General features: G+C 37.2%; 1 protein-coding gene across 1 annotated transcript; it reads left to right on the top strand.

Moving 5' to 3' along the window:
• The first annotated feature begins 9,995 nt into the window (after positions 1 to 9,995).
• LOC141590511 (uncharacterized) lies at positions 9,996 to 10,592 on the top strand. Its single transcript, XM_074411099.1, has one exon. The coding sequence runs from the start codon at positions 9,996 to 9,998 to the stop codon at positions 10,590 to 10,592; it is 597 nt and encodes a 198-aa protein (XP_074267200.1).

The raw sequence follows: 10,592 nt of genomic DNA, 5'->3' as shown, positions 1-10,592 counted from the left end.
TGCAAGCAAACTAACACTTATAGCAGACAGTCAAATGCAAACGAGTTGTAAGATGTTTATAATAAAGCTGAACCGTCGACCTTGCAAGACCTTTAACAATGGACTCTCACGGGTCACTCTTCTCTCATGAAGCAAAGGGTAAGCATATATGTATAAGAGAGAAAGAGAAATAGTCGCTCACCTAGACTACGACCCACATAAACATGCATGCAACTAATATGATAGACAATTCTAACTACCAAACATACATTCCAACCAAACAAGGTCCTGTCACAGCCGAGGGCTTACAAAAATATGGTAAAGTGAGGCAATGGGTAAGAAAAGGCAAAACAATTATGGGAATGTGGAGGTATAGGCGGCCAAGCTAGTACCTAAACAAAACCATATATCAACATCCGTTTCCAACTCAATTATGGACGAAGCACAATGCCCTTCATTTGGCATAAAATCTCACCAAACCAAACCAAACATACTCCTCATATGATATAAGATAGAACATAGGAGCAGAAACCGTCAACAAACAACATCTTTTTTTTTTCTTTCTTTTTCTATTTCTATTTTTTCGGTTTCTTTCTCTTTCATTCCTTTTTTTCCATTTCTCATTTTCTTTTTTTTCGATTCTTTTTTTTTCTTTTTTCATCACGTTTTTTTTTTCTTTTCATCATCCTCCCTTTCTTCATAGATTACCAACTCCGATTCAATAGAATATGCGCCAATATTTGATACAATGAAATATATACCGCAAAACAACAATCTAAACTAGCTTGACAAGGCAGGCTAAATTTGGATGTAGCTAAAGGGTCAACTGGCAAATTTGGCTAATGTGGAGTTTATGGGTAAAAATGAAAGAAAGGGAACATGTAAGCACCTCCCTGCATGTGACACCAACCACTAACCCGAATGTATGACAGCAAAAAGCAATTGAATTTCATATATGTGCAAATTAATGAACATGTTATGCAAGGAGTAACTACTCACAATCCTACATGAAACTGGTCATAAATGACACCAGTTTATAAGGCTCTAAATCTTAGAAATTATAAGTAGGTTGCCAAAATTTCAGGTCAAGTCTATTCGTTCAGCTAAATTAAACATTAACTCGTAGATATGCAAAGAGACAAAGCTAATAAGATAATTAATTCAATGCAAGGCCTAAGCAAAAAGACAAACGCAGTGCAATTTCATCACGGAAATCGACCGTTCCGACTCAACCTATATGCTAAAATAGACATGTAAATTTTTTTTTTGAATTTTCAATTTTTATGAGATTTTTTGAATTTTATGGGAATAATAATGCAATGCATACAGAAATTAAACGTGATAACAGAAATGCAATAAAAACACTATGCAGACACAGATATGGATGCATAACCTCCCCAAACCAAACTGTACAATGCCCCCATTGTACCAAAACATGGAAAGGAAAATGCAAACTAAAGGAGGAAGAGAGTAAAAGCGGAAAACTTACAAAATGCGCGAATAAGGGGACCTCCCCAAACCGACCATGAAATGGGAGGTTGCTAAAGGCCCGGAAAACCGTCTCAGGAAGCTAATCCAAGTCAATAACACCCGATCAAGAGGAATAGTGGCTGATCGAGTAACATGGGCGCTCAAAAACTGCTCGATCGAGGAAGATACCAGTCGATCGAGTGGTTCTCATCTTGCAGGTGGTCGATCGAGTGGGTTAATCACTCGATCGAGTGAATCCATCAGCTACAGTGCTCGATCGAGTAGAAAAACCACTCGATCGAGTAATGCTCAATGTAATTCCTGCAAACGCAATGAAAACAGCCCGCAAACCAACAAGACAAGCATACTGAGAAAGTTTTATGGTATAAGAACCATTTATTACAACTGAAATTGAAATAAAAACAAAATGAAATCTCCGGGTTGCCTCCCGGGTAGCGCTAGCTTCAGTCAGGTCCCAGCTCGACCTTCTTTTCTTCGAGCCTCTCTAATTAATCACAATCAAAACAGCTCAAAGCGCGCAGCAATCTGTCAAACAGCTGCGCATGTGCTACACAACAGCATAAGTAGCACCAAAGTGGAATAACAGAATAGGAAATTAAAATATAAAACCGTTTAAGTCGAACAAATTTCCTATGGGCGCTCCTAAATTTATCCACGAAATATAGGAGCGCGGGAGCAATTGTCAATAATCTAGGGCTCCATTTCAGATTAAAAATTTCAAAATGATAAGGACGGTGAAAAGTTGCTAGTTTAAACATCCACGTGAGAGGAGGTATAGCATTAAAGGAAGAAGCATGAATCAAACGAGGCAATATGCTATTAGGACAAACAATAATAAGATTATCGTTTACTACCTCAGGTTGGTTGCTTTCAACCACGGAATCACTGACAAAAGAATGTAATACCTCATCCGTGCTAGGAGCAAATACCGTCTCAGCTGCTTCTTCATCAACCTTCTCAGTGGAATCCATCCCGTAAATCGCAGCTTCAAGTGTATCCGACTCGGCTGTGAATAAGGGAGGGTCACCGTAACCTTCATCATCGTCAAACTCGTCATCCAATATGAACCCAAGTGACGAACTAAAGCTCCCAATGGCCAATTCAGTCGATCGAGCAGAATAATCACTCGATCGACCACTTTCCTCCCGCATCTCACTCGATCGAGTAACAAAATCACTCGATCGAGAATCATCCTCCTGCATTCCACTCGATCGAGTAAGAATACTACTCGATCGAGGGCTTCCTTCTGAAATTTCACTCGATCGACTAGTTTTAGTCACTCGATCGAGTGATTCTTCCTGCATAGGGCTGAAATCTTCGTGTGGGGCAGTGAAATATGATAGGAACTCGTCGTCTGAGTCATAGAAGTCATCCTCATCATTGGGCAACACGGTTTCTTCAGGAGAAAAACCGCTCTCAGCGAGATAAACCTCTTCTTCTTGCATCTCAGCTGCTAACTGAGCTATTTGTGACTTCAGCGCAAGGATTCGAGCGTCCATATATCTATCACTCTCTTGCATTTGGGATACAAGGGTCCCCATTAAATATGTCAGCTCCGCGATTTTTTCTTTCTCCATCTCAGCTGCTAACTGAGCAACTACAGACTCGAGATTACCAACTCGCGAGACATACTCTTGCGCTTGGAATGCAAGTGTCTCCATCAAGGATTTCAGCTCCGCAATCTCTTCTTCTTGTATCTCAGGAGGATCTTGTTGCGGTGGCCATTGATAGGATGGATGTGGCGGCACAACTATACCGCATTGTGCTCGGCAGGACCACATCTCCTTGCAGAGATCACCATTGTTCCATATAATGGGACATCGGTGACGGGTCAAAGGTACTCAAGCCTTCCCTTTGACGGTCTTTCACCTAGAACTGTCTAGGTAGTACCTGTAAGGCCTATCAAAACAGCACTCAAGGAAAAAGATCGGAACGGCCTCAAGGGAAAAATCCCCTGAAGCTAAAAACAGATAAAATTTAACAAATAAATAAATAGATTGCCTCCCCGGCAACGGCGCCAAAATTTGATACCGGTCGTCGCAGTATCAAAAATAAACCTAAATACAACTAACAGAAGTCAGCGGTAAGTAGGGTCGATCTCCACAGGGAGGCGGTGTACTATCTATTTGTCTATTCTATCCGTCTAAATGTCACAATTGGGGGTTTTGAATTGATTTAACTAACTAGAGACTAATGCAAAGGAAATGAATAAGAGAATTAATAAAAAGAAGAGAAGGGAAGTATGCTAAGAGTCGGTCCACCGTGGCAGCTATCAGATCTTATACTATCGGGAATACTAAGGCGATTAGACTATTGATAAGAAGAGCTATGGTCGTCACCTTTCGGTCCTTAAACCGCCCTAGAGCGTAAACAGCTTAACTTTTGCCCTCACTGCAATACCCTATCGTAATTAAGCAAGCCTTCCCTTCCAATCTTTCGATCTAGGTCGGGGTTAACTAGATTTATGGTCTCCCGCATGCATTCATTCGACCGGATAACAGTTAAATTGCCTAATACAATTCTTATCGCAGGGCTAATCTATTTAGTACAATTAAAACATGCTACCACGGCTTTCCTAATCCTAACATACTAAGGGGAATTAGCTATGCATAATTAAAGGGGAAACGAGAAATAAAGAAGAAGAAATAAACATAAATAAAAAAGAAGAAAAGAAGAGAAAGAGTTAATCTTGAATTATTGATCCAGGAAATGAGAGAATAAAAAATTGATAGCAAAGATAGGGAGAAGAGTAACGTCTGGTGATCCTTCGATCCTTCCAAATGACAACCTTTACTCTTATTTATAAGAAATTAGGAGTAAAGTTAAACCTAATGACGGAATATAACTAAAAAGCCCAGCCCGTCAGCAATATCCACTCGATCGACCACTTAAATCACTCGATCGAGTGAACTTGACTCAGAAACAGCTCGATCGACCTAGAATAGTGCTCGATCGAGTAAGGCTATAAAGGAACTGGTCGATCGACTAAGCAAACATCTCGATCGACTGATTATTGCACCCTAAACCACTCGATCGAGTAATAAATCACTCGATCAAGTGAAACTTGACTTCAGCAGCTCATCACTCTCGTCAATTTGACTTGACTTGTCCTTTTAGCGCCCAAAACGTCTTCACGCATCCCAAGACAGCAATATTTCCCGCTCCAGATCCACTCTTCTTCCAAATGCATGCTAAATGGACGGTAAATGACTTGATTTCACTACTTTTGGGTTTATTCCTGCAAATAAGACAAAACAAACCAAAGTAGCATATTCGGGGCATTTCGTAGCATAAAACCACGATAAAAGCATAGAAATACGTGCATAAAATAGGCTAATAAGACTATATAAAATGCACGTATCACCATCATATAATTTCTCTTTCACCTTGAGTTACCCTTTTGGAGCCTTTGAGGGTGGAGACACCATGTGGATGGGAAGCATGAGTCAGGTAACGGTTTTGACGCCGGATTGCTTTGTATAGGTATTTTGTCATCATCATCATCGTCTCCCTTGGTTTCAGTTGTGATTATGGTAGTAGTAATAGATGGTTATGGTGGTTGTTATAGGTGGTTATGGTGGTTGCTTGTTGTCTTATGGTCGTGCGTGGAATCGCTAAGGTTTGCTAAAGGTTGGTTTTCCTACTCAGTACTGTTGGTTGTCTAGTGTGTCAATTGTATTGTATAATTGATTTTAGTATCGTTGATGGTGTTGTGGATTGTTGTGATTTGGTCATTGTGATTGTTTCCTTGTGGTTCTCGAGGTGCGTTGTCGGCTGAGTGGATTCACTTGCGGGTGTGGCTTCACGCCCTTGATTCGCTCTCTGTGGAACCCGCCACATAAGGGGATGTGCACATTAAGGAACATGGGTTATCGCTCGGATTTGATGAGAGGGGCTTAGGTGGAAACACATGCGGTCCTCAACTGGCGGTGTGGATTACTGGTTGCGATTGGTAATCTGGCAGGACTGGACATTCGGGCAGTCAGAGATGTATGGGTGATTGGAGGAGGTGGGTAGGTGTGTTACTGTGTTTGTTGTGTCTGCTTTTGTATTTCTTCCTTCAGTTGCCGACCTTGTGTGGTGTTGTTGTGTTGTTTTCTTGTGTTGTGTCTGCCGTGATCCACTATGATGAGCAGTTGGTATTAGCAGGTTGATGTTAGGATTATAGTTGGTGTTAGCAGCTAATTCGGCCTAAGAACAATATCGCAATGATATTCGCCTATTAGTTGCACCCAAGATGCTCCGAGAAAAGCCCTTTGATTTTGCTAGAATCGATTCCTAAATTTTCTAAAAAATTTTAGGTTATTTTTGTGTTTTTTCTGATGAGAGGAGGCAAGAAGCTGTGAAAAATTAGGTTAGGATTATTAGGGTAGAACAATGAGCTCCCTCTTCCTCTTATTCTAACCGAAAAAGAGGAGTGAATGGGGAGATATTTTTACCCTCCTAATTTTCGGCCCAATGCTAACCGAAATAAGAGAGATCCATTTCTCTTTTTTCGGTTTTTCCAAAAATGTATAAAATGTGTTAAATTGTCATCTAGCGAGGATCGAACCCATGACCTCTTGGTTTGAGTACCCTCACTATTACCACTATGACACATTCATCTTGTTGATATTAAATATAACCGATTACATTTAATTACGAATTAACAGATTAATTCGTCCAAACTAACATTACATACATTTAATTAAATATAACTTATTATATTCAATTTACGAATTGTGATTAATTGTCTCAACTAATATTATTTAATCTTCATTAAATAATTGTCTCATCAACACATTGACTAACTGTTTAGTCATATAAGACATCAATGTGATTATATTTCTATAACCACATCTCTCAAACACATCCTATAGGTGTGACCTTTAGGGACCAGTTGATCACCGCCATCTGTATGATAATAACGTCAAACTTTCTAGCAAGCCAACCGTTATTAGGTAATCGTTAATCATCTGATTAAAATACGAAGTATACCCTTGTGAACCTTTAAGAGATTTATTAATGTTATCACACTAATTTGTGGAGGACACAAGCTTCAACATACGAGTCTTGGTAGAGATAGTTCCACCTAGTTGATAGTTATCACGAGTTGTACCTTTTATTTTGTTTATATCACTTGTAATTTATTATAACTATACTTTTATCGACATTTGATTATTACTGTCCTTGGTTAATCGAGGTAGTAACGTCCTTATCTGCCAGGGAATGTCTTGTTAAGGCTCGTTAGTATATGTGGGTGTTACAACTAAAACAACAAATAAATTTATCGAAGTGCCACGGTTGCCCATCAAAGATCTTAGTCTTATCACGCTCCTCTTGAAACCTAACCATGAATATCTTCTCCTTCGCATCAATCAATTTACCAAGCACCAATCCCTTCGTACCCCAAAGTCAATCATAGAATCGACTACCGCTTTTGCATTAATCGATTTGGATGACCATATCTTGCCGAGCAGCATGAATTGTTGTTCCTTCTCGTCCACCGCATCATCCCCAACATCCCACACAAAAGACGTCGTCTCCCCAACTTTCCCCTTGTCCTTCCAAGTGCTACTCCCTCCCCTATCCCTCATAAATTTCCAGAATAAGAGAGTAGAGTATAATGGAGAACAAAACAAACAGAAAAAAAAAACGAACAAGTACCTTGTGAATAGATCGTAAGATAGTTGAATGATAGAACGATAATGATGAACGAATTCCATACGAAAAAATCTAAGGAAAAGCCTTCACGTGCAAGGAAAGAGCGAAGAGAACTTAGACATAACCCTCACAGGTAAACATGCAAAATTTATCTCTACCCATCTATATAACCAAACAAAATTGGAAAAAGATTCAAGTATTATCAAGTTATAGGATTTATGAAGAGTTTTTTTTCCTTCATTTGTCGAATCTAACATCAATCAATTGTAATAAACTACGTAATAATATATGATTTCTCTATGAAAACGTCGTTTGATAATAAGGAATAAAGGTTTAATATTGAAGACTCTTATTTTGAAAATGGAAGAATGGAATTTGAACTCTATATAGACAGAGAAAACAACAATTATCTTAAGCATTATACTCGTTTATATAAATAAAAAATTGAAATTACTATCACCAAATTTAATTGGATTTTTATCCACATTACCAGGGTTGACCACTAGTAACGAGCTGAGCACAAATTAGGCTTTGCTCCGCTTCTACTCATGAAACAAAACTTAAGCTCGAGCTTAAAAAAAATTGAGCCCATTACTATGCTCGTGAGCTTTAACTCAAATTCAAACTCAACTCAATCCTTTATATAATTGTTAAGTTATCGCCTTTTTCTTTTCAATAGTTTTAGTAACACGATTTAGAGGTTAAATATAAAAATATTGCGCAAATGAATGAAAACATTTGATATGATTATACAAAGGTGTTATAAAACAAAAGTAAGATATTCTCTATATAAAACTATAGTAGAAGAACCACTACCCACTAAACTTGACACATGTCGCTATCTCCTTGATTTTTTCCCCCAAGTAAAAGTCTATTCATTGAATTTATCTCTTACAATAATTGCCAAAAATATGACACTATAATCTATAACACTTAGAGCTTAATTATAGCTTATTTTATAATTACCAAAAATAATCTATTAACATTTTTACATAATATTAACCTTTTGATTTACCTTAAAAAAAGAGATATTATAAGATGCACTTAAATATTATTTTATAATCATTTCTTTTGTTATTAATTTACTTCAAACAATAAGCCATTAATTAATTTTACAATTATTTAAGTGTGTATTTGACCTAGCTTGTAAAAGTGTTTTTGGACTTAAAAACACTTTTTGGCCAAACACATCAATTTCTAAACGTTAAACAAAAAATTGTTAAAAGCTAAAAATCCATATTTTTGCTCATAAAAATAGAAGCAGCAATTTGTTACTTCTGCTTTTGAAAAACCCTTTTGAAAAATTAAGTGTGTGTTTGGCCCGGCTTTTAAAAACGTTTTTAGATTTAAAAACACTTTTTGGCCAAACACATTATTATTTAAAAAGCTAAACAAAGTTTCTCAAAAGCCAAAAAACCATCTTTTTGCCCGTAGAAATAGAAGCAACAATTTGTTGCTTTTGCTTTTGAAAAACACTTTTGAGAATCGAGGCCAAACATGCTTTAAATGCTTTTCAGAAAACCATTTCTTTTACTATAGGTCTTGGTATAGACGGGTGGAGCGAACAGACGGGTAAAGACCTATAATAAAATGGGTAGGGGGGACAAGGTGGGGCACCCCCGTGTGCTTCCCACTTTATGGCAAATGAATATTTTGTGAGGGAAAATGGTATCCGTCTATACGTATAGACGGATAGTGTCCGTCTATAATAAGAATTTGTGTTTCTTTTATACAACAAATATGTTTTACGAGAGAGTTACTATCAATAATATGATTTTATCAAAATTTATAACGTAAAATCGTTTTATATGAGATTTATTAGTTATTTTTATATTTGAAATTTGTAAAACTTTCGTAAACGGATTTCTAATTTCACAGATTCTTAGTTAAAACCATTTTAAGTTAAGACCACACTTATATTAACTGATTTAAATAAGACAGAAATAAAATGCAGATTATCAAAGATCTTAATTTAAGACTGTCTTAACTAAGACCTACTATTTTAATGTATTTATGTCAGCTAATAGAACTCATTAAAAGTTTCTCATATATAACATACAATTAATATTGACCACATAAATTATTTACTCCGTAATTCCGTATAAATAAGACAATAACAATAAGTCAAAAGACATAATTCACATGTTTTTTTAACCTTTATAATATCAATAAGTTTGCCTTGTGATAAAACAGACGTACAATTAGATACTATAAATTCTACTATGTCATACTCTATTATTTATGTGTATATATTATTATGAGGCTATTTGGCCCCAATTTACAAGAGCTTTTTCAACTGAAGAAACGGAAGTTGGGCCAAACAGTGTTTTTTAGAAAAGTAAAAACCACTTTTTTAAAATCAAAAGCTGAATCTAAAAAAATTCTAGTGAGAGGAAAAAATTCTAGTGAGAGGAAAAAATTCTTTTTGCCATTTTTGAATGCTAGACCCAGGGAACGGTCTCCCGCCGGAGACAAACCCACCAAATCCGGCCCCTTTTGGGATTATTCATGGCTTTGAAGTCCATGTATCCCCTCCTCCAGTTTCATCAAAGAATGCCAAGAGAAAGACAATGCATCTTGACACATTCCAGAATATTTCGAATCCACCATCGGGCTCTATCGAAACTACTATTCTTGATAACCATGGAATCTGTAATGACAAACCAAATCCCACAACTTTTTCATATAAGGAAAAAGTGCAAGGATTTGGAGCAAGCTCTTACTCGTATGTCGATCTTTCCCTTGATAATATTGATTTAGATTCTGAGGATGACCTAGATGGAGAAGAAGATGAGGATGAAGCAATATGTCCAAGGATTTTCTTATCTAAATAGGAAAAAGCGATTATTCGCAAGCCATTGCGTCATTCCCTTATCATAAAAATGTTCGATAAAAACATCGGATACCTTTCGTTGATGAGAAAGCTAAATGAAAAATGGTCTATTAAGGGTAAGCTAACTCTCACAAATTTAACAAACTCGTACTATGTGGCTTGTTTCTCATCGAAGCAAGACTATGATCTTGTAATGACTCAAGGTCCTTGGATGATCGATGATCATTACCTAACAATAAGGAAATGGGTTCCAAACTTTGTGCCATCAGAAAATAGCATCAAGAAGCTAACGACGTGGGTTCGAATTCCTAACCTACCAGTTGAATACTTCAATCCAACATTTCTGAAGAAAATAGGTTCGAAAATAGGGGAAGTAATCCGTATTGATGAGAACACAACCACAGTCCAAATGGGGCAATTCACCAGGCTGAGTGTCGAGGTGGACTTATCTAAACCACTACTGTCAAAATTCAGATTATATGGCAAAGTATATTGCATTCAGTATGAAGGGCTAAAAATGATATGTTTCAAGTGTGGTAGGCTAGGACATTTGACAGAAACTTGTCCCAAACATGCTGAAAAACAACCTAACACGGAGGTTGATGACCAGTCCTGTAACACCCCCCATTTAGTCGAGAGCCTTTAG

The sequence above is a fragment of the Silene latifolia genome, chromosome 7 (genome assembly GCF_048544455.1).
Source record: "Silene latifolia isolate original U9 population chromosome 7, ASM4854445v1, whole genome shotgun sequence".
Taxonomy (NCBI): Eukaryota; Viridiplantae; Streptophyta; class Magnoliopsida; order Caryophyllales; family Caryophyllaceae; genus Silene; species Silene latifolia.
Note: the sequence above shows the minus strand (reverse complement) of the source record. Positions and strands in the feature narration are given on the sequence as shown.

Bases quoted from the DNA above. Each gene is read 5' to 3' on its own strand.
- LOC141590511 (XM_074411099.1), top strand. From the start codon at position 9,996: ATGTTCGATAAAAACATCGGATACCTTTCGTTGATGAGAAAGCTAAAT.